The sequence below is a fragment of the Alosa pseudoharengus genome, unplaced genomic scaffold, assembly GCF_046254945.1.
Source record: "Alosa pseudoharengus isolate Yale_2024_CS ecotype anadromous, Long Island Sound unplaced genomic scaffold, YU_APseudo_1.1 YU_APseudo_1.1_scf_1, whole genome shotgun sequence".
Classification (NCBI taxonomy): Eukaryota; Metazoa; Chordata; class Actinopteri; order Clupeiformes; family Clupeidae; genus Alosa; species Alosa pseudoharengus.
In genome coordinates, this window is record NW_027468564.1 from 4,303,867 (window position 1) to 4,329,090 (window position 25,224).

The following is a 25,224-nucleotide window of genomic DNA, read 5'->3' on the forward strand; positions in this document are numbered from 1 at the left end:
ACAGATTAATTTAATAATGTTGCAAAGATACTGCATCAATCCGTAGGCCTATGTTTCATTAGGCTATTAGGCTATTTGTTTTGCCTTACTCTTTATTTATTTTGGCTAGGCCTTTTTATTCAGTTATTCATCATCTTCTGTCCTTCGCACTACTTGTGTAGCGCACGCATTCTCAGACCTGTCACCTGTCACTCATCATTGTAAGGGAGGTGTTTGGAATCATTCCCGCGTTACAATCATCAGCCAATCAAGGTGGTCACTTCAGTCAAGCTCGTGCATGAGTAATGACGTCATCATATGTTGGATCATTTTTACGTCACAAATTGCATAGCAGCCACATATCTGTATGCACTGTGCACACCTCTTTACCACTAGCCTAAAATAATGAGACTGATGTTAAATTACTCTCATTTTCTTAAAGTAACAGGCATTCAATTAGGTGTACACATGTAAAGATAAGTGTAATGGTTTGAAACTCAATAAGAAGTATTCAATTTACTCTCGATAAATTAGGGCCGTCAGTAGGGTGCATCAAAAAACACAGTTCTTGAATTTTGATATGGCTGGGTGCTAAAAGTGTTCCAATATATGTAGAAACAACACATGCAAAATATTTTTCCAGTACATTATGATTTAGGGGTGCCACCGCACATCTGTTTTTTTGGATAAAGTGGTTAACAGTGCTCAATGGTCGCCATGGAGATCTGAGGTAAACAATACTACAGCTCAAGAAAACTGAGGTGATCTTTCTGTTTGAGGTGATCTTGATCTGTGTTGGATGTGTTATTACATATTACTATCATATCTGTAGTTGTTTCCCCGCCCCCTCTGCAAAGCTAATTGCGTGCCCACAGCTGAACCACAAGCGCAGTTGAATAGTTAACCAATTGTGACATTAAAAAGAAACAAACTTTAGCGATCATACATGATAATAAGATGTCAACGAGCAGCGACATACAGAGTAGGCCTAGTAGTTCTACTAATTTACTTAAAAATACTTGAACTATTTATTGCACAGTGAAGAAAACTGATGCTCTGAATAGTTATTCAGCTGTCGCTAAAAGTTTCTCTAATTGACGCATTCAACCGCGATTTTGATTACACCTGCTTTTAACAGGCGCAAGTTTTTCACCGCAAAACAGACATGCGCTGTTTTCATACATATGGCGGAATACCTAATCAATGCTATTAGCACTTGTCGTCTCCTGTGTTTGCGCGATACTCCCACTTTCCCCTGACCCTCCTATGAATGCATATGCATGACACGGAAAAGCGCAAATAGCCATTTGCAGCTCCCACGACAGGCAGTCTACGCTTTTTCCTCAGTGCGGCCTGTTTGTACATACCTCACCATGCTTTTACGTGCACTTTGCGAATTAAATATGACTGACGTGGGCACAAAAACATACATCTGGCCCTGTCTTTCCTTTTTTCATCCGCTTTCTCTGGGTGTGTCTTTCTTCTCTCCTTTGTATCCCTTATTCTCTCTCTCTCTCTCTCTCTATTTATGTCTTTGGCTGTGGAGAACATGTGTGTGTGTGTGTGTGTGTGTGTGTGTGTGTGTATGTCTGTGTGTGTGTGTGTTTGTGTGTGTGTCTTTGTGTGTGTGTGTGTGTTTCTGTGTGTGTGTGTGTGTGTGTGTGTGTTTGTGTGTGTGTGTGTGTGTGTCTTTGTGTGCATGTCTCTCTCTGTGTGTGTGTCTGTCTGTGTCTGTATGTGTGTGTGTGTGTCTGTGTCTTTGTGTGTGTGTGTGTGTCTTTGTGTGTGTGTGTGTGTCTTTGTGTGTGTGTGTGTGTCTTTGTGTGTGTGTGTGTGTGTGTGTGTGTCTGTGTGGGTGTGTGTCTTTGTGTGTATGTCTCTCTCTGTGTGTGTGTCTGTCTGTATGTGTGTCTTTGTGTGTGTGTGTCTGTGTCTTTGTGTGTGTGTGTGTGTGTCTGTGTGTGTGTGTGTGTGTGTGTGTGTGTGTGTGTGTGTGTGTGTGTGTGTGTGTGTTTGTGTGTGTGTGATTGTGTGTGTCTTTGTGTGTATGTCTCTCTGTGTGTGTGTGTCTGTCTGTGTCTATATGTGTGTGTGTTTGTGTGTGTGTGTGTGTGTGTGTGTGTGTGTGTGTGTGTGTGTGAGTTGAACATGACTGCAACCAACAGCCAAACCTTTGCTGCTGCAAACCCAAGCTAATCCCTGAATAGGACGGTTACTCTTGGGTGGCGGGTGGGGGAGACATATCTGGGGGGAGACACACTGGCTAGGTTCAGAGTTCAGGTTCCATTCCCTCTCTATTTCTCCCTGGTGATGTTGCTCAGTGGAGCAGAGACTCTGGCACAGACTGAGCAGTTAAATTCGGCGTTTAGTTAGTGTCAGCTCTTACCATTAGGCCCTGTTAGTCAGTGAGTTAGCCACTAGAGAGGGTTTGTTCTTTTAAGTTTGTCAGTATCGCCCTTTGTGTTTAACAATAAAGTCAATTAAATTGTATATGTGTGTCCGACATCCATCACTGCTGCACAGAATTCAGGGTAAGGCCACGTGAACATGTCCCATTGACCTCCATTCATTTTGTCTTTAGGACAGTGAATGGAGAATCTTGAAAGTTGAATTCTGAGAAATGCCCAAGTTGCCTAAAGGGCAAACAAACAACTTTTACTTTGATAACCCTATAGAACATTTTACTGTATAAAAGTTCACTGTACTCAACATTTCCAGGTCAACTTTTGGCAATTAGACCAAAAATTGCACATTTTTCGAAATTTCGCCAAAGTTCATGTGTTAGGTGGCACCCCTAAATCTCAATGGAATTACTCAAAACTGTGCAAAAGTCATTTTTATGTTAATTGGAACAAAATGCAATGCCAGCCAAATTGATATTTTGAAATTAAAATTTCCCATTCAAATTTGATGCACCCTAGCTGTCAGTGTTAACTTATTATTCACAATGAGATTAAGAACCAGACGTTTGCTCAGATTCACTTCTTGCACACTTTTTTTTTTAAATCACAAAAACAGTTAGTCAGTGATGACGGCATGTCATCTATCATCCCTTCAGGGCAAAAAAATATTTAGCCAAGTTGTCTACAATCACATCACACATGCAGCATCGGAAAACATTAATGCGAATCATATATTGTACAAATACAGCATAAAACCTACACCTCCGATAAACATTAGCAGTTTCACGTTACTTTACCTCAACTTTCATGCATTAAACAACAATCTAGGGTAGCTATTCAACCATTCAGCCATCATTCAAAGTATAACTTGCTTCTCCAAATCACCAAATTCATTGCTAAAGTGTAAATCGGAAGAGATGGTAGCAGCTAATGTTCAGACAAGTCACGAAAAAGGACGTATCCCTCTGGTGCCGAAAACAGAAAGAAGAAAAGGATAGAGGAGAAAAACAAGCAAGATCAAGGTATGTTTGCAAGATGATTTACAGTATGTTTTGTGCTTGAGGTAGCTAGCTAGCTGTCATGATCACCAGAGTTAAGTCCCCACCATCAACAGAGAAATGTCTCCCATTATTATATATTTATCTAGGTGTATTTCAGATGTCAAGAATATTGTGATTGTTCATGATTTTTAATCAAGCATGTACCCTAACGTTACTAGCTCTAGTTGGGCTTATGTTGTAAACTAAAGTTAGCTAGATGACTGAAGTGGATATTAGCTACATGAAAACGTACCTGAAGGCAAATTTACCACAGAGGGATTGTTTCTGATTTCGGACCTGAAAGTGTTGATAGTTTATTACTGTTCTATAATATGTGACATAGTGGTAAGTCTAATAGCAACAGCAGGCTAAGCTCAGGCTCCCAGTCCCAACCCCAAACCCACTGACTAGCGCGACTCTGGGCGTCGGTAACGTTCCAGCTTCATAGGCTCACATGGAACACTACCCTCTGCTCTAAGGTCTTTGGTGAGAGATGGTATTGGTGTTTATGAGAAAATATACCATGTTGGGTGGGGAGACTTCTGTGATGAAAATAGACAGTAGATCACCATGTTAAGCGTTCACCATACTGCAATTATGCCTCATTTGCCAATAGAATATGAATTGTTAGATGAGGAATTGCTTGTTGATGAGTGTAAGTAATGTTGGTCAAATAAACTCTTATGCATCTGTGTCCAGGGGGACAGTAGTTCATAATCAGTCACTGTATTAATACATAACCTCACTGTATTAATTTATAATATAACATTATAGTGTGAAGTTGTCAATTATCGTCAAGCACAGGTGACTCCACGTTGTGGGAGGGGGCCCCCAAATCAAATTCTGCTTAGGGCCCCCAAAAGGCTCGGGCCGGCACTGTCCACCATTGATGGAAATTTTGAAAATATGATGGAAAAATGTGAATGCTGTGTGTGTGTGTGTGTGTGTGTGTGTGTGTGTGTGTGTGTGTGTGTGTGTGTGTACAAAACTGAGTGAGAATTTAACAGCTTTGAAAATGTTTCATAAGTGAGATTGCAGAGTTGTGGGAAAACTGAGGAGTCAGTGCATCACCTGTAGAGTGGTTATACAAAAGTTGGCCTAGAACATCAACATTTAGGCAATATTGGTGGTTGCATGTTAAATGGGTCGTGATGGTTTGTCATTTTTAAAAAGTGGGTCCCCAGAAAAAAAGTTTGGGAAACACTGGTTTAGCCAGCTGGTTACTTAGCTATCAAAGTTAGCCAAGTAAGTGTAGCTAACTGGCTAGAAGGCTGTGAAATTACATTCGGTTTTGTGACATTGTGCGTATACCGTTTTTGACTGATGTTATAACAATACAACCGCTTGTGTTCTAAACAACTAGATAAGTAACAGGCATTATCCAATCTCTCTTCTGATCATGACTGCCATGTTTTCTGTCACTGACTGACAAAATACTGCAATTACAATTTCACACAACAATCATGTTGCAAGGAAACTATGAAAACAGTTTCCAAAGTTAGCATTTGACATTTCTTTTTGGCAGCTGAAGCTAAATTCTTAGAATGTGAGTTTTTGCAGGGTTTTGCATTACTATGTTTTAATGACTTGATAGAGATCTCAGAAAAGTGCAATAGTGACTCTCTAATATCCTTTTTTCCAAGCAATATGATACTATATTAGCAATATGATACTATATGCACACACATGAGCAAAAAACATCAAAATATGTATTTTTGTATAAAATATTTATTTATATTGAAATAAATGAATGTAGAAAACACAAATACATAGGCTAAACTTATTCCCCCATTACTTTGCGCACAGGGATTATTTTCTTATGCATACAAAATGTCGGTAGTGTCTACCACACTCTATTTATGATGCTTCTCTCCATTATGTATGACTATGTGTTTTTTTAGAGTTGATATTTGTGAAAAAGCTTTTCCACACTGGGGACATTTATGATGCTTCTCTCCAGTATGTATGACTAAGTGTTTTTTTAGAATTGATATTTGTGAAAAAGCTTTTCCACACTGGGCACATTTATGAGGCTTCTCTCCAGTGTGTGTAGGTACGTGGCGTTTAAGACCTGTGAACGTTGTAAATGCTTTTCCACACTCGGCACATTTATGAGGCTTCTCTCCAGTGTGTATTAGCATGTGGCTGCTAAGAGCTGAACTTTGTGAAAAAGCTTTTCCACACTGCACACATTTATAAGGCTTCTCTCCAGTGTGTATGACCATGTGGTTTTTAAGAGATGACATTTGGGAAAAAGCTTATCTGCACTGGACACATTTATGAGGCTTCTCTCCAGTGTGTGTAAGTATGTGGCGTTTAAGATCTTGATATGTTCTAAACGCTTTTTCACACTGGGCACATTTATGAGGCTTCTCTCCCGTATGTATGACCATGTGGCTTTTCAGATATTTACTCTTTGAAAAAACTTTTCCGCACTCTATACATTTATAAGCTTTCTTTCTACAGTGTACTTGCACATGACCATTAAGAGATGAAATGAGTGAAAAAGCTTTTCCACACTGGACACATTTATGAGGCTTCTTTCCAGTATGTATAAGTATGTGGCGTTTAAGCTCTGCGGATAATGTAACAGTTTTTCCACATTGAGCACTTTTATGAGGCTTCTTTGTAGAGGTAGTGTGTGCTAGCATGTGGCTTTTAAGAGTATACATTCTTGAAAACGCTTTTCCACACTGGACACATTTATGAGGCTTTTCTCCAGTGTGTTTTAGCACGTGGCTTTTAAGACTTGACATTTGTGAAAAAGCTTTTCCACACTGCACACATTTATGAGGCTTCTCTCCAGTGTGTATTAGCATGTGGCGTCTGAGATCTGTGGATGTTATGAATGCTTTTCCACACTGGAGACATTTATGAGACTTCTCTTCAATGTGTTTACGCATGTGGCGTTTCAGTTGTGTAAACGTAACAAATGCTTTTTCACAAAGAATACACTGATGGGGCTTCTCTCCTGAGCGTATTTGGGTTTTAAGAGTTGAAATTAGTGTGAAACGCTTCCCATACAGGTCACAGTTTTTGTTAGTGTTCTGCTCTTGCGCAACACCAGTAGTGTGTGTTTGCTGGTGTTTCTCAAGTTCTCTCAGGACTGTGAAACTCTTCCTGCAGACTGTGCAGTGGTGCAGCCTTCCTTGCAGCTGCAGATTGTGTCCATGGATCTTCCGTTGTGTTACATGTGGGTGTTCTGATACACCTGGAAGAGTTACCATAGTTACCATGCGAGTTAGAATCACCTGGAAGAGTATGGCCTTAGGATGACAGACACATGTTCCACATTCAGTAATTAAACATCATCTGAAGAGGAAATATGTATATTTCAAATGTGATTAACCCTAATGCTTGACCGTTCTAATTTCATTAAAATTTTAACAATGACCAATAGTGTTACTGATTGCCATGTCAAATTCCTGTGTCTGTTGGTGAATTTGGCGAATAAAGTGATTCTGATTTTGTACTGGACGTGCATGTCCCCTTTTGAAAGATCACTGATTGGAGAAACCTATGGAGCTACATCGAAGTGGGGAGCGAAAAGGGCTAATACTTACTAAATCTTTAAAGGAACACACCACCGTTTTATAAAATTTGGTTATTCACAGTCTTCCTTAGAGTCAGATAAGTGAGCAAAAACATTTTTGTCTCCGTGCATGAATTGTCTTAGTCCGGCAGCGCCCCTGCTAGGTTAGCTTAGCATAGTGAATGGAATTTGTAGCCAGATAGTACATCATGAGTAAAAGTGAGGCAACAAAAAAAAAAAATCCCTAATTACTTCTTGTTGTCTCCGTCTTCACAACGAGTACAAATGGCAATGCAGGTTAAGACGAGGCGATCTCCTGTATTGACTTGGGACTATATTGGGGCGAAGCACAGACGAAGCTTCGTCTGAATGGGCGGAAATAGGGCACCCACCAGTGCAGCACCAAACTCCGAGGACTGTAAATAAAATCCATAGACAGCAAAAGAAGACTCAGTGTCCACCATGTTTGAAAGTTTGTAGTGCTGCAACATGATCAAATTTGACTCCCTGTGTGTCTCACCTACCAGGGCTGCAAGAAATTTACGAGTTGTTCTCGACCACCAACTAACCTTCTCCAAACATGTTGCCTTGGTCGTCCGGTCATGCCGTTTCGCACGTTACAACATACAGAAAATCAGGACTTACTTGACTCAAGATGCAACCCAACTCCTGGTTCAGGCAATAGTCATCTCACGACTTGACTACTGCAACGCCCTCCTGACAGGTCTCCCGGAACAGGGCAGCGCGCCTGGTCTACAACCAACCCAAAAGGGCACGTTACCCTGCTGCTCATCCAGCTACACTGGCTACCTATGGCTGCCCGCATCAAATTCAAGGCTCTAATGCTTGCCTACAAAGTAGTCCCCAGTTCTGCTCCAACCTACTTGAATGCCCTCACATGCTACCTCCCAACAATTGAGCTCCTCAGACAAACGATGTCTAGCTTTTCCACCGGTATATGCTCAGGCCAATCCAAACTTTTCTCATCTGTTGTTCCCCCTTGGTGGAACGCGCTACCGGCTCCTACTAGAACAGAGACATACCTCCCCATCTTCAAAAAAACTCCAGAAGACTCGGCTCTTCAGAGAATATCTCCTCTCGTAGCACTTCTTACAACTAGTGTTACTAATTCTTATCACCTGACTAGAACTGACTCTTAACTGTATAAAGTCATCACTCACTGATGCACTTATTCTTATTTTTAAATTGTTTTAAATTGTTCTAGAACTGTTGGGAGAATTGTTTGAAAAAGCTTTAAACTGTTTACCATGTTGTAAGTCGCTTTGGTTAAAAATGCAGACCAGAATGAGTCAATTAAGTGATGCAAGTTATTGATTATTATGCTATGTTTATTACGTAGAATGAAAAAAAAAACAAGAACTTGAATTTGGGACACTGGTGCCTAAGTCCAGGACAATACCAAGTAGAATTCAGGAAAGCTGCGGGACACCGAGGAAAAAGGTTCATTTCGAGCCCTGCACACTTGCTCCCTAGTTTTAGTCTTCAATTTCACACTTTGCTTGCTTAGCCCACAATGTAGTGGTGGTAATCTGTAATGTTGTTGTTGTTGTGGTTGTCTTGTTGCTGATACTTTGTCTTTTTAACTCCTGCCCAGGGACCACAGATGCAAATTAGCTAACTAGCTAACTCTGTTATAGAACTAGTTCTGTACATGGTCCCTGTCAACTAAACTAATAAACGAAACTAAATGACTATCAGGCGATATATTGATTATCGGCTTTTGCAATACTCAAACATCGATATCAGTCAAGCTCTAATGTGTGTTTACAAGGCTACTACTCACAGAAAATATGATTTGGGTGTGTGCCATCTACATTAGTTTTTGATTTGGACATGGTTCAGGGCTTAAAAAAGACAATTTTTTTAGCCTGATTTCTGGCTTAAAAAATCAGGCGTTTTTGCAGAGGTCATAGGCCTTAGGGACACTTATTAGCATAGCCTAGTAGCAGTACTGAGTAAGCATGATGAGATATGCATATTTGTTTAAATAAATCAGATAATAAATAAACTTGTTTGAGACAGACCCTTTTTCAGGCTAGGGTAGACTAGGCTTGCATTTGTAAAGTTGATTTGAAATGTTTTAACCAGCAACCTAAGCTACTTGCAAATTGTGCTAGTTAGTTTGTTTAACCAACCAATAATGTTGTGAGAACAGTGTTCACATTACATGTTAAACGGTGCCCTAGACATCTGGTCGGTTCACATCACTATTCCAGTTGCCATTTCAGACGCAGCTTTTTGCGCTTGCAAGCAATAATCCATCCATATATTCGGAACTTGCAAAAAGGCAATTGTTTGCACAGCCTACTAGATACTAGGGGTGGGAATTGGCAAAAATGTGACGATTCGATACTATTGTGTTATTTGGGCCACGATATGACATTATTGTGATTCTTAACAATCGTAGTATTGCAATTCGATACTGCAATATATTGCGATTCATGTCTCCCATATTATTCAAAGGCATAACAAAAAATAGGGAAAATAAGACTGTTCAACTCACTTTAAATGTCATATTTAATTCTGTGAATATTACCGTCTACATTTTAACTGAAGTGTAAAAACTTAGTAGGAGGGTAGTGCAAAAATGTTATCATGGCACGGTGCATGTCAAGGTCCTTTCTAGTCGCTTTTTTTGCTTTTTATTGAAAACCATACATACATATAGCCTAGAAATCTAGACGGACCCTGTGGGTCGTCAGGCTAACATACATATATTTCACAAACCGAAATCACATTATCCTTATTACAGGCGTCAATGAGAGAGCAACACAGTCATAGTCTTTTACTTTGATTTTGATTTTCTAACAGGAGTAAGTGTTTGTGACAACACGTCATGATAAATTTGACAATGTTTGATCGCTGTTTTGGTATGAAGCATCTTTCACGTAATGAATGCGCACTCTAGAATGTGAAAGTAGCCTAACCTAGGCCAACGATGCGCTCGGTGTCTTTAACTGCACGTCCGCAATCGATTACGCTCCTCAAATGGAGAACACATCCATGTTCCCTCGTGTCTCTATGTAATCCTTCTGTGTTTTCAAAATTCCAGACAGTTCCTGATCGCTAAACTGTTGTTTTCCTTTCCTGTCGGTTAGCAGTTGATGTAGAAGCACCTATAGCATAATTTGACTTCAGCGGTGAAGTCCTGCTGAGAGAGATAGAGAGAGAGAGAGAGAGAGAGAGAGAGCGCACCTGCAAAGTGGCTCTGTGCGTGTGTTGGTTCGTCCGTTCCGCTTTCACGCCGCTCCATTATTAGATTAACGTTATCAGACAGCACTGTGAAATGTGTGCGAGAATTTCTCGCATTGTGATGGCTAGAGTTGCGGGACTTGAATAAATTATGCGCTATACCTGCAATCCCACGCTGAAATTTAGGCCCTGAGAGTAAACCCTGAGTAAACCCAACTCAAATAGCCTAAAATAGATAATTATATAATTAAATATTACGATACTTTGGGCTACTGTATCGATATAATTGGGAGCACAAAATATCGCGATACTGAACAGAATCGATTTTATCACCCACCACTACTGCAGTGTTTCCTCTACGTTAATTTCAGCATGGCGGCCCCCCACAGTTTAATTAATACCGCTATGGTATCAGAATCAGGGCAGACGCACATTTGCTTTTTAAATAATCCTGCGACGCATCCTCCCCTCCTGGCTGCCGCTCACATTGCAATTTAACAGCCTAAACTAGTCAGAGGTTATTATGGCCCGTCCAGTTTCAGTTCACATATTATATATTGTATTGATGTAGGTGTAACCCACCTTAAAGTTTGGTTACTAAGACCATAACTTTAGTTTTAGAATGGTTTGAGTACAATAAATATTTTTAATATATAAATATGAATAAATAGAATAAATATGACGAAGTACCAAGAACAAGAAGCTGAGTTTACATGATTCTATGTATTTCTTTTTCATTCTTTTTTTTGGTCTGCTTGAAAGTGCAGGTATTCTAAAATACTTTTATTGTGGTATAGTCATCTCCTAGGTGACGGGTTTGTTTTTCACTCTCGAGACTCACTTGAATAAAATTGATTAAACGTTACTGATAATCCTCTTAAGAAAATTAATACTAACTTTATCTAACTCTAATCTAACTTTTTCTAACTCTATCTATCATATTGAATCATCTTACCTTTCCTTATATCTATTTTTCTACGGATTGTTGAAGACCTGTGTTGTTTTAAATCTCGAACTCCGGTGAGTTAAAATACTCTGCTAGCATCCTGCTAGCGAGTGATTAGCACCGTTAGCTGATAGTGCATTCATTTCAATAGGGTGATTAGCATGCTAGAAAACTGAGCTAACTAATTAAAAACCAATCGGAGATATGCTTTTATTTGATTGTTCCTTTAAGTGCTGCTATTGTAATGCCATTATCTTTATGTATGTTTTTGAGTAATAGAGAAGTTGTTAATGAATATATTGAATTACATGATTTTAAATATATGACCGTTGGTAGTAACAAACTCCTAAGAGATAGGAGACGTTAATATTAGAATGTTTAGAGGTGCGCGCACAGTAGTAGCCTGTGTGTGTGTGAGTGAGAACGGCACCTCTTCTCTCTCATTACCAGCGACGCTAACGTTGTAGTTTATGCCTAGCTAAGTTAATAGGATTTAATTGAACTGAATGTGTAGTTGAATTGGAATTTAATGATATCTTACAACTTTGATATTTAATATATGAGCTTAATTGTATTCTCAAACTGCTGTATGCAGATAGTTTTTTTATGTACACTGGAACACTGGATGGCGAGTCAGTCCCCTTGGAACGATTGAACTGTTCTACGCTTGTATCAGAGGAGGCTCCTTCATTGAGGAAAGGGAGAAACACCCTCCCTAATATTTTTTAGAGAAAAATAAAAAATATATAAAGTGAATTACTAATCTGATAAATTACTGTTAATATTACTATTTTTAACACTTTGAATGAACAAAATCGTTCCCCTAGGTCAAAATGCCAACAGCACCCCCTATCGCAATTGAAAATTACTGTATGGAGGAGCTTCCTCCTCAAGCCCCTCATTGAAGTCCATTATAAACGCCTCGGACCCCAGCGGCTCTTGAATCACGTCGTTTTCAATGGCCAAGGGAGGAAGCTCCTCCGTACAGTAATTTTCAATTGCGATAGGGGGTGCTGTTTTTAGCGGCAACGGTGCAAGAACGTTATCTGGAGTCATACAGCTAAGAATCTTGTGTTGAACGGAAAGCTTGTTTTTTGCTCGTGAAATAAACAGTACAATGGAATCAGAGGACAATCTCAAATCTTTTATACATTCAAATACACTGCGAAGGTTAGGGTAAAAGCAGGAAGACCAGTTCCAAAAATTCATATTCCCAAACAAGATGGTAAGGCTAGTGTAGCAGGGCTCTACACTAACATTTTTTTCCAGGAGCACTTGTGCCCCCAAGTTAAAAAATTTAGGAGCACAGACAAAAATTTGGGAGCACAGTCAGTTCTGTACTTAACTTACACATAATCTAACATTACACTGCAGCTAACAGTTAAACATGCCAGTGCACCAATTGCGAATATTAAGAATGACTGACAACATTTAGGCTACAGGAAACAGGATTTTAAAGATCAGTGCCTACTTTATTTTCAGTCTGTTTTATTTTCCTACATTTTGTTAATGTAAAATAATATAATACATTGCCATATTTGCATTTAGCCTGTATATCAAGTATCCTGCCAAATGTAGGCTAATTTATTTATTTGTGAATCCACCTGTAGCTAATCCAAATATGCCCATGGTGACCTATCTGACTACTGCCTAATACTACTACTAAAACAGTAAATTTTCTCTTCCACAAAACATAGTCTAATCAAGGATATATATATATTTTTATATGAAATATCTGCATTGATGGGGGCAGTAGCCAAACGTTAGGCCTACACTCGTTTTGCACTTAAGCTTGTATTCGGTGTAAACAAACAAGCATGCGTGGAAGCCTGGAGTTGTCAGTAGCGTTCTACCTTTGAATAAAATGGGAGTATTACGGGAAGCTACTTTTATGCCTGTTCGCTACAGCTATATTTTGCATATTGCAGCCAATACGTCAACTGGGCTAAAAAGCATGTTAGGTTACCTTTCCTTCTCTCACTGCATTCTCAGAATCTTATCCTGTTCCTCCTATATCCGATTAATTCGGTGGATAGAAGGCGGAAGAACTAATTTCTTCAATCTTTTCATCTTGGCTGGCTAGTCTAACTTTCCGCTTTCTCTGCGCGCTCATGGATTTCATAGAAGCTACTATCGAGTCCCAACGCGAAACTGCTAACGTTGATGGGAGGTGTAGTTTTATGCTGCATTCGCGACGTGATTCTATGGTTTGCACCAGTACTGTTTCACGATGTTGCGGTGTATTTTGTAGACAAACATTGACATGGTTAGAAGTCATTCGCACCAGTGCGCCTAAATATTTTTTTGCACTCGCACGTCATCATTTTTACTCGCATATGCGAGTGAAATGGGCGCACTGTAGAGCCCTGTGTAGGCTACTGAATGCTACATACATAGTCAGACAAATACTCATGGCTAACGTTAGCACAGAAAACAATCAGTTTCTGCTGGCCTGTCACATACGTGGACAGTTCATTTGGTGATAAAACATTTTTGGATAGTTATGCATAGTTATAATCATCCAAGTTATGCCTTAACTAAACAATTGCTAAATAATGTTCTTGTTGTTAATATGTTCTTGTTTTCACCGTTCTAAGTGTATCTTTGGATGGTAACATTGTTAATGAATGTTTCAGACCATGATGCATTCCTTTAATGACGTCTTCAATAACATTTGCCTTTCGAGTATGCTTTCATAAATTCCCACTTTTACAACCTGTCTTTAAATTATATCGATTTGGCTTTAAAAACAATAGCATGTTTTCAAATAACCACATTTAAGGTCTTTTTTTTAATGGTAAATAGTTACATGGTTTTATAAAACAAGTGTCTATTTTTAGTATTATAGACTTTTCTGCCAATGTATTACATTGAGCAAAACCTCCAGACTTTCCATAATTTTGCACATCTGGAAAACAGTATTTCATAACTAGACCTACATATCTTCCCTGACTTCCCATACCTAAATTTACATTTACATTTACATCACAACCTCACATTTGCCACTAACACCAATCAAGCGGACATTCCTTCCTCCGTTATTTTTTTAACCACCGGCCGCCACTGGCTTGTATACTGGATAACCAACCCCTTGAACTGATCTTTCATACTGGAGAACCAACCCCTTGAACTCGACCCCTTGGATCTGTTCCCTGGACACAGATAAGCCTTCACACATACACTGACATTGTACACTCACACCACCTTACCCGGGTATTTATTTTCTTTTGGACATTTAAGTTTTTTACTATTGATTTGATACTTTGAATTTTTAAGAGCTCTTTTATTATTTTATAGGGTTTTGTATTTATTTACTATTTATTTTCTATTTACTAATATTTCCTCTTCTTTTCTCATAGAGAAAATATATTCTTGCATTTAATAAACCTGCATTATTTATTTATAACATTTTACATACTGATGTCCTTGTCAATTTACTCCCCCCTTAATGCCGAACCTAGAACTGGCCTAAACTTAACAGTAACCCATAGAAGCACCTCCTTTTACTTTAAAGTACATTTTTTATTAAGTAGAGTAGAGGGGTGCTATATAAGCTTAGCCTATTTAAAGCATTAACTTTCTTCTCAGTGTTTCCTCTTCATTTAGCGGTGCCACTGCTTCAGAATTAGGGGAGACGCAAAATATTGTCCGGAAGCATAGTAGGCTAAATGCCCTCCGCTGGCTGCTGAAAATTGCAGTTTAAGAATAAACAGCAATGCTAATCCGAGATAGGCCTACCTGTCTAGTTTTATTCCATAAATATATTGTTTTTATAGACAATAGTTAAATAGCAAAACATTTTGTATGCAATCGCGGTGATGGACTAGTAGGCCTAATCGCGGAATATAAAGTAAAGGAGATTTGCACCAAATAAAGGCAGTGTTGTGGGTTGTGTTTTTACAACGTGTTGGCACAAAACTTAATTTCTGTCATAAACTAAGTAAGCTAAGCGTTTCTCCATTGTATATAAGTAGTATAAGTATACTCTTTTGATCCCGTGAGGGAAATTTGGTCTCTGCATTTATCCCAATCCGTGAATTAGTGAAACACACTCAGCACACAGTGAACACAGTGAGGTGAAGCACACACTAATCCCGGCGCAGTGAGCTGCCTTCAACAACAGCGGCGCTCGGGGACCAGTGAGGGGTTAGGTGCCTTGCTCAAGGGCACTTCAGCCGTGCCTACTGGTCGGGGTTCGAACCGGCATCCCTCCGGTTACAAGTCCGAAGCGCTAACCAGTAGGCCACGGCTGCCCCAACGTGACATTGTCAACGTGAACTACCGGTATGTTCAAGCGACAATGTGGTTTAATGCATGGGCTACCTGTCTTAGTTCCTGAATCCTGTCCCTCTCAGCCGGGAGTGACACCCGACCAGTTTTTTCCTACATAACTTTTTTTTTCTGTGGGGGGGGGGGGGGCACTGTTAAAAAAAATTCTAGAGGAAACACTGTACTTGTGGCTTAGACCTTCTATTATTTCTAATATTCTCATGAACTTGAACTGTCAGCTTAGTTAGACAGGCTTCAGGCTTATTTAATTAACGATCGTCATGCATGAAGTTGAGATTAGTTTGAATTATGACGTGAAACCTCTCTGAACTCCAAATATCAATTATAACTTACTAGATGACATCCGGTGCACCTACATTTCTGTTTGAACTCCTAATGTTTTAATTTGGGCAAAAAAGATTGTGTAGAGCCCTGATACTTGATCCTTCCTCATTAAGTCTCATTTCATTTTTTATTAAATTAATATCGTGTCTGAAAGGGAATTATGTCTGAAAGGGACATAATAATAAAACTAACCAAATATCTGAAAGGACTCTTACTTTCCAGCTGGTAATCATGCTGCTCATCTGAAAGGACTTACCTTTCAGCTGATAATATCTGAAAGGACTCTTACTTTCCAGCTGGTAATCATGCTGCTCATCTGAAAGGACTTACTTTTCAGCTGATAATATCTGAAAGGACTTACTTTTCAGATGGTAATCATGCTGCTCATCCTCCTCAATCTCCACTTCAATCTCCGCTGGTGTCTGTAGTGTTTCATCGTTAGAGTCTGTATCGTCCGTTTCAATTTTACAGTGACGTTCTGCAAAGGGCTTTTCTTCTTTTTCATCTTTGACCGGACATGATATCATATGACCACATTCCTCCTCTTTTATGTCTTCTTCTTTCAAGATCAAGCTCAGGTTAACCTGGTGTGTTTCAGTCTCATTACAGCCAGAGATCAGTGGCTTTTCCTCCATTTCACCCATGGTCCCATTGGAGGATCCAAAGATCCAAGGTTCTCTCTGTCCTATAACGAATGCTGCACAAACAAATAATAATGTCATAAAGAATAATGTCATAAATAATGTCATAAAGCAACATTACTGTTACATGAAAAAGAGGAGGATCCAAAGATCCAAGGTTCTCTCTGTCCTATAAAAAATACTGCACAAACACAGTCATAGCAGAGAATGTCTAATAAGGGTAGAACTTCCACTCTCGGAAAACTTCCGTTTTCTGAACTGAAACTCTATCTTATCAGTGTTTCCTCTATGTTGATTTGGTAGTGGCGGCCCCCCACGGTTTAATTTTCTTCCCCCACGGTATCAGAAATGGGGCAGACGTACAATAGTCGCAGTTGCCTTTCAAAATTCATTGTGCAGACCTGTTGTAGATTCTCCAAATATACAGCTCAATCACAACTGAAAATAATGCCTCATTGTGTGGGAATAGAGGCAGTGTTTCCCCTACAATGTATTCATCAGCGGCGCAGCGCCACTCCTGGAATTCAAGCGCCACTGCAAAAAAAGTTGCCTAATTAAAAAAAATAAAAAATAGACGCAAGTGAACTTCAGGAACAGCTGCTGTTCGTTCAGGTTTCATGTCAACAAATAATAGTAGGCTAACGTTGAAGGCGCAGTAAGGGATTCCACAGGAGATCATGCTTGTTTGTGTTTATGTTTAAGTTTATTAGCAGACGCAATTTTGTGCAAAAAAACGTAGCCTACATTATGTTAACCAAGGAACCAAATTAAACACGCCAGCGAGATAGCTCGCCCCTACTTTCAGTAGCCTATTCCCAGATAAATTCCACGCATTGTTTCGTTTTTGTTTGTGATACAGGCAATGCTTTCAAGCCCTGTGTTTCTAACATACCTAGGCTGTGAAACTAAGGTCTAGCTAGCCTATTGGTGGGTTTAATTGAATTTGAGTAATAGGATCAACCATTTACATCTGAGATAGTTTGTAATTCCTGTAGAGCTCACCAAAATTATAGATATGATAAGACACTTATCTGCTATAATCCAAGATAGATTTTCTTTGGGTTTTTGACCATTTATTTTACCAAATGACATGGGAAACATAATTCCTTTCATCCACATATTCTTATGCACCATGCACAACAACGCTACTAAGTTAGCTTAAAACCGTAAGAATCAAGCAAGCCTCACGGGCTTCACGGCATTAAAGTGACAGGCACTCAATTCGACTTGCACAGCACCAATACAGTGTAATGAAATGAAAGAGAAGTGCTGTGCAAAAGTTAAGACCCCCATGCTGAAATTTAAAAAAAAATAGGACATCAATTATTTTTTAATGTATCATGTATCGTAAATAAATAAATGTTATTATATAAATAAATGTCTTAACTTATGCACAGCACTGTATATTCTAAATAGTAATAGTTTGTACAGTGGCCTACAGTGTACAGTTGTACAGTGGCTAATTACTAATAATGTAAATGAAAAAGGTCAAAGAAAAACATGAATAATCCTGTTCAAGTACTTCAATAATCATGCTTTGTAAATGCTTCTGTTGATGGTTATGTCATAATTTGTAACTCAACAGCACCGCTGCTGGAAAAAATTCTAGGGGAAACACTGAGAGGTGAATACATATAATTGTTTGTGTTTCAGCGAAGTGTCAGTTGTCAGTTTCGTGGGAGGCTGGTTCGGACAGGCCTGCCCCCACTGCTTAAAAAAATCCTAGAGGAAACACTGCTTATACACACCCATTGAACCAACAAAGTAAATGCAAAAATAGACTTTTGTGTAATTATTCCTAGTTTGTGTAGTCATTTTATATCAGAACACCTGACATACAATCCAAATAGTCTACAAGAAACCTCAGAGTGCTACTTTTCATTTGAGATCATGACTATGCTTCTAAACCAAGGGGTTTATAATGATGCAGTAAGCATTTTATTGTCAGTATGCATTTTGGATAACCAAAAGTCCTAAAAGTCCTAGTCTATAGGGCATTTTACAAAACGCATTAGCATACCTTGGCAAATAATGGTCTAAAGAACTCATATTTTCATTCTATATTGATCTACTTTTGCACACAGCTTCACAAGACCTGGTGCTAGGGCTCAGTTGTGTTTCTAATGGATATCAAGTGACCTACAGGGCTGAAATGTGCAGAGATGCTTAATCCAGGCAGAAAGACAAAACTATATTCTAGCCTCTGTAGCTCTGTGTCAGTACATCACACAGTTATTCTGATTGTTTCCTGCTGAAACTTCTGTCTCGGCTTTCCAAATAAAGTCAAAAGTCAAACTAGGTGGGAACTAGGGCTGGGCGATATGGCTGAAAACTGTATCACGATATATGTATTTCATATCAGTCGATATTGATAATTATTGATTTTTAAAAAAAAAATCTATTTCAGATAAGGACCAGAAGGGAGAAAAAAGTTCAATTTAAAAACGTATTAAACATATATTTTAAATCCTCTGATTTTAATCACCTCAGTTATCAATCAAAGCAAACAGGGGAAAAAATAGCAATACAATCATGAAAAACATTCAAATAAATAAATGTGCACATAAGTCTGAATGAAAAGCAGCACTGGTTGAAGCCTGGAAATATTGTAAACAAAGTAGCTTAATTTGCTAGTTTATCATAGTGCAATTTCAGGAAAAACTTGAAATTGGTAGTAAGAAGTTCGAACCAAGTGGTTAACAAAATGTAGCCTACAAAAATAGAACGGACAAAAAATGAAATGAGCACTATTCTATAATACTAATTAAATGGGTCGATAGACTACTTACTTACACATATTATTCTTTATGGGATCCCACCTGTCCTTGAAAGCTTTTACTATACTGTAGTAGCCTAGGTTACTTATGTTTCATAATGTGCTATTTAACATGCTTACGTTCCGTAAATAATAGATACCTTAAGACATTTACTTTCATTTTTAATTGAAGTGTAACTCCGAAAAATAACTCTATTTAGCAGCTAGATAACAACTTCAAAACTTTTACCACCCTGCCCAGTGAGCATCACTGTAACGTTAGGGCCCATTCAGTGATAACGTAATGCAAATAAACGGTCTTGCTCTAAACGCCACCAATTTGAAGTTGTTAACTACCGTAAGACCTAGGTTGTTTAGCGAGTTAAACTTTAAGTCGTAAATAGACCCTATGTTGTTATGTGAGTTATACTTTAAGTTATTTTCTGCTCAAATACCTAGCTTCGAACTACTCAAATGTCGAAAACTTCACAACTCTGCAACTAGCTTCACCTTAGCAGGCGATGGTCGTCCGTCGTAGTCGTGGTCCAAAGCAACACTAGCAGCAACAGCAACACTAATATTCGTGCCCACAAGCAAGCCCTCGTGTTTCAGTTGACTCCAATCTAAAAATACAGGCCACCACCTCTTTTTTAACTGTTTAAACCGTCAGTTGTTTTCAACAGGTCGCTGCTACGAAAATGTAGTTAGGCTATAATCCGATATTTTAGACAGCGGCCATTCCAATCTCTTGGCTTGCATCCACTATCTCCGACGGTCCAAATCACGGGGAAATGTGTGAAAGCTAATAGGGCTGTTTTTACTTGTTGTTGGCACACAAAGAATGACCACAAAACCACTGCCTACCTCTCGTCTGCGCCATTTTCAAATCACAAGTGATGACCCGGAACCGGAAGTTGAGATACACCTGACCTGGTTGGTGTGAAACACATACAAGGTCAAAGTTTTTAGGACTTTTTTTTTTAATTTTGATCTATCTATAAATTGCAGGAACGTCTGTCTGTTTGTCTGTTATCCGCATATCTCTCGAACCTGGTGACCAGATGAGAATGGGTAACATTCGGGACAGGACATAACTGAGGGGGGGGGGGGGGGGGATATTATGAAAAAAATATGAAACAAATAAAACAAACACTGCACTTTAACATCAGAAACATCCAATCAAATCACTCCTCATGGCAGAGCGTGAATTTCAAAACTCTTGCTTTTTAGCTAGGCCTACATGTTCATCTGGTCCCGGAACACCAGCCTGAGCCTCCATTTCAAGAATGAATGAATGAATAAATGATGAATGAAAAAAATAGTAATGCGTGTTTTAAAAATTCACGCCTTGCGCCTATGTAGGGCCTACGTAACCCACTGCAGCTGTCTACGTTCTTTATGGTTGCAATGTGCAGCCGACGGGAGCGGACTGTAGGACGACTCAATCACCATGAACAGTTTTTTATGTTCTATCAGACTTAAACCAGAGACTTTCTAATGAGACATGCCACTCAGAAAATCCTCCATAGAAATGCATGGGGGTAGTTTGTAACGCTAATATGGCAGTTGTCTACATACATCCCACCCCTTCCGTGGCAAAACGTTGACATGTACATTGAGCAAATCATGTGGTGTGTTGTGAATACATTGAGCCAATCGTGTTGTGATCTCGCCGCTGGAGCAAGGTTGGTGTAGTGAAGCCTTGCGCATGCACATTTCTGCCGAAATAGATGCCCCGATAAGTGTCCGAAAAGCGCTGCAATATGGCCGCCGAGTGGAGGAACTTGCCTAAAAGGACGTTGCTTTAACTACTCGAGAGTCTGCTCTTGAGACTTTGCTCTAATTTTCGGGACAATTAGGGCAGGATTCGGGATTCGAGACAACTGCTTGGATTTCGGGACTGTCCCGAAACCCGCTGGGGTGAGTACAAAACAGGCACTAAACTTATTAGACGTGATGTTGTCACACAGCTACTACAATGCTGTAAGGAGGATCTGAGGAAAGACCTCACCCGTGCGGCGGACAAGAGCCTAGTGGACAGAAAAAGATGTCATTGCCGCCATGAAAGCACTCGCATTCCTTGCAGAGAATACCATGGTAGCTCAGGTGGCTCTGTCTACTATGCGACAGGGGGATGGGGAGCCCATCCAATCATTCCATGCCCGCTTGAAGGGACATGTAAATATGACATGAAGTGCACTAAGACGGGGTGCGATCAGGTCAATGACTTCACGGGAGAAATACTGCGCGATGTGATTGGCCATGGCATAGCGGATCAAGAAATACAGCTTAACAACTTTATAACAACGTTTACAACGTTTATTCGCTTGGAAAATCGCCACGTTTCATGTTGTGCGACCGTCGACATTTTTATCAACTACTCGTGCAACTGTATTTAAGTCGGGAAAACGTGGATGTTTTTGATTACTTCTACGTCTGGCTACGTCTGAGCCCGCTAGCATAGCAACATGCTAACACAGTCGTGCCGCGCACCAGAGCGTTTGAGTGCACGTACCGACACGGGAGAGGTATGACTCAACTCTACCGTCGAGGGACATGATAGAATACATCGAAGCCAAGGAGTCTGGAAAGCGCTCAGCATCACACCTACTTGACCCTCAGACGCAATCAGCAGTTCATATCGGCGGGGGAAGCAGCAGGACGTCCGCACTAGAGGGGGGCGCCAGGCCGGAGAAACCAAAAGCCCGAAGGGACCTGCATCTACTGCGGCGAGGCGGGCCACGGCGAAACACCTCAGTGGTGCACCAGGTGCGCCAAGTGCCCCGGTTATGGCAAGACGTGCCGGAAGTGTAACCGTCAGAACCACCTCGACAAGGTCTGCATGGGTGGCCGGTCATCCAGGCTCCTGTCTGCGGAGACAGACGGGGTGTACAATGAGCAGGCGGCCGCCTTCGTTGAGCTATGCACGCACACCGTGACCAAACTACGCACGCTTCCACTCGCTCACCACCTGTACGAGGACATGTGAGATAAGTGGATGAAGCGCCCGTCCAACCCACATCCATACATCAATCTCACTCTCACCATCGAATGCGAAGATTACAGGGCCCTGAGTCTTGACCTTCGGAAACGCACCCGCACAGTAACCCTGCCTGCCATGGCTGACACGGGATGCCAGAGCTGCCTGATCGGTGTCAAGGTCGCTGAACAGATGGGCCTGAGTACAGAGGACCTCATTCCTGTATCCATGACCATGAATGCCGCAAACAAGGGGGGAATATGGATTCTTGGGGCTGTGGTCGTCAGGTTCGCTGGCAACAGTGACGATGCTTGGAGATTAGAGACACACCAGATCACCTTCATGATTTCATTTTATAAGTTTCTTATAATAAAAAGGAGATATCATTTATCATCAACAATGACAAGCCAGCTGGAACCTGCCACTCATTTTCTCTCCCTCTCATGCGCAAACTATCATCTTTATGTAACATGCTGTTGGTTCATGTTGACGTTGTAAACTTTCTCTAATAAGAGTGAAAAACAGTTTGCAGTAAAGCTACTATTTATTGGCTAAATGTTGGTCCCTTTTATAATGTGTTATGTATTTCAAAATTAATCGCTGCGATTAATGCGTTAATTTTGACAGCCCTACTTTTTATTTTACTTTACTAGCTAACTCCCTCCTCTTTGTCTATGCTCCTTGCTCTGGCTCCATTCGTTCTTCTTCTCCCTTGTGTTTACTAGTAGACGCTCCGTTCATTTCCAGGGTCTCTCGCGCTGGTTTCACTGCAAACTGCGCGCAGCCAATGGGCGTATGAAACGTCATCACGTAGCATTACGGCACAGTGTTCATGGGAAATGTAGGAAGTGCTGCCAGGGGGATAAATGACCGAGAATAGAGCCTTATGTATCATGCATGTAATGCCTCATGCATCACTGACCAAACTGGCTAGTAAGTTTTTATTTATAATTTTAACCCACATTTGGCGGGTGTTAATTTAGAACCCTGCTGGCAAGATGAAGTGAAAGCGGGCCTCGACCAGGACGTTCATCTTGGCGTGTTGGCCCGCCGGAGACGTGGTGCCACCACATGGCGATCTGTGCGAAGAAGAATGGCAAGCCACAACGCACTGTTGACTTCCAGGCTCTGAACAAGCATGCGTTCCGCGAGACCCACCACACGCAATCCCCGTTTCACTCTGACCCTGATTTCACCCGAAATTTGGTCTCTGCATTTATCCCAATCCGTGAATTAGTGAAACACACTCAACACACAGTGAACACACAGTGAGGTGAAGCACAGACTAATCCCGGCGCTCGGGGAGAAGTGAGGGGTTAGGTGCCTTGCTCAAGGGCACTTCAGCCATGCCTACTGGTCGGGGTTCGAACCGGCAACCCTCCGGTTACAAGTCCAAAGCGCTAACCAGTAGGCCACAGCTGCCCCCAAGACGACCTTCATCACACCACATGGGGGCGCTACTTCATGTTGGGCTGCGGAGACCTAATCGTGGCAGTCGACCACAAGCCGCTGTTGAAACTCCTTGGCGACAGAGCACTTGAGGACACACCCAACCCCTGCCTCAGGAGCCTCAAAGAGAAGAACCTGCGTTATCGGGGACCTAATCGTAGCTGTTGACCACAAGCCGCTGTTGAAACTCCTTGGCGACAGAGCACTTGACGACACACCCAACCCCTGCGTCAGGAACCTCAAAGAGAAGACCCTGCGTTATCGGGGACCTAATCGTGGCTGTCGACCACAAGCCGCTGTTGAAACTCCTTGGCGACAGAGCACTTGACGACACACCCAACCCCTGCCTCAGGAACCTCAAAGAGAAGACCCTGTGTTATCGGGGACCTAATCGTGGCTGTCGACCACAAGCCGCTGTTGAAACTCCTTGGCGACAGAGCACTTGACGACACACCCAACCCCTGCCTCAGGAACCTCAAAGAGAAGACCCTGTGTTATCGGGGACCTAATCGTGGCTGTCGACCACAAGCCGCTGTTGAAACTCCTTGGCGACAGAGCACTTGACGACACACCCAACCCCTGCCTCAGGAGCCTCAAAGAGAAGACCCTGCGTTATCGGATGAGGAACAGGGCAGCGGATGCCATGTCACGCAGGCCGGTCGCCACTTCACGCCCATCGCTCATGGCTCTCCACGGTGCCGCCACGGTGGCCCACCTCTCATACACGCTGATATCCTGTCTCTCCTACGCGCGGGCCGAGCCTGTTGCGCCTGTTGTGGCGTCACGGCTGCCTGACCCCATGAGCGGCCCCGTAACGCCCCTGTTGGAGACAGAGACAGAGCCCGCTCCGCTCCGCCGCCAGTACTGCCGTTGGTGGGCTCTCCCCTGCGCGGGACGCTGACGACTTCTATTACACCAGCAGTGCCAGGTCAGGTGTACGTTGAGCCGGGACGTCCTTCGTGCACCGCCGTCGGAGCCCAGCGTGTCCCCGGCGACAGGCCTGCACCTGGCCAGTGTGCCAACATCCTGTCTCTCCTACGCCGGAGGACGACGACATTGAGGAGGGCGACCTGACATGGTGGGCTGCGGGCCTTGAATCATTACGGTCGGTGACATGGGACCGCGTAAGGGAGGCCACCAGCAGCGACGTCGGCATGCGTACGTTAGAGGAGATGGTGCGCTGCGGGCGACGTCGGCATGGTTACGTTAGAGGAGATGGTGCGCTGCGGGCGACGTCGCCATGCGTACGTTAGAGGAGATGGTGCGCTGCGGGCGACGTCGGCATGCGTACGTTAGAGGAGATGGTGCGCTGCGGGCGACGTCGGCATGCGTACGTTAGAGGAGATGGTGCGCTGCGGGCGACATCGGCATGCGTACGTTAGAGGAGATGGTGCGCTGCGGGCGACGTCGGCATGGTTACGTTAGAGGAGATGGTGCACTGCGGGCGACGTCGGCATGGTTACGTTAGAGGAGATGGTGCGCTGCGGGCGACGTCGGCATGGTTACGTTAAAGGAGATGGCGGTGGGCGGCTTCCCCGAGTCGAGGATCGGGGTGCAATTTGTGACCAGCACCGGTACCGCGAGGACATTACGTCAGCTGACACAGGATGGCCAGTGTGCCTGCCTGGCACAGGGACTATTCTATGGGTTGACATTACTGTGGGTCCTGTGGG

At 41.8% G+C, this 25,224-nt stretch overlaps 1 protein-coding gene across 1 annotated transcript; it reads right to left on the minus strand.

The window, feature by feature from the left end:
- Positions 1–5,228: 5,228 nt before the first annotated feature.
- LOC143136095 (uncharacterized) lies at positions 5,229–20,008 on the minus strand. The gene is made up of 3 exons (XM_076296586.1): positions 19,987–20,008; positions 16,088–16,423; positions 5,229–6,632 (listed from the first exon to the last, which is right to left on the minus strand). Exons 1-3 carry the CDS (start codon positions 20,000–20,002, stop codon positions 5,680–5,682), a joined length of 1,305 nt encoding a protein of 434 aa, XP_076152701.1. The 5' UTR covers positions 20,003–20,008; the 3' UTR covers positions 5,229–5,679.
- Between the last annotated feature and the right edge of the window lie 5,216 nt (positions 20,009–25,224).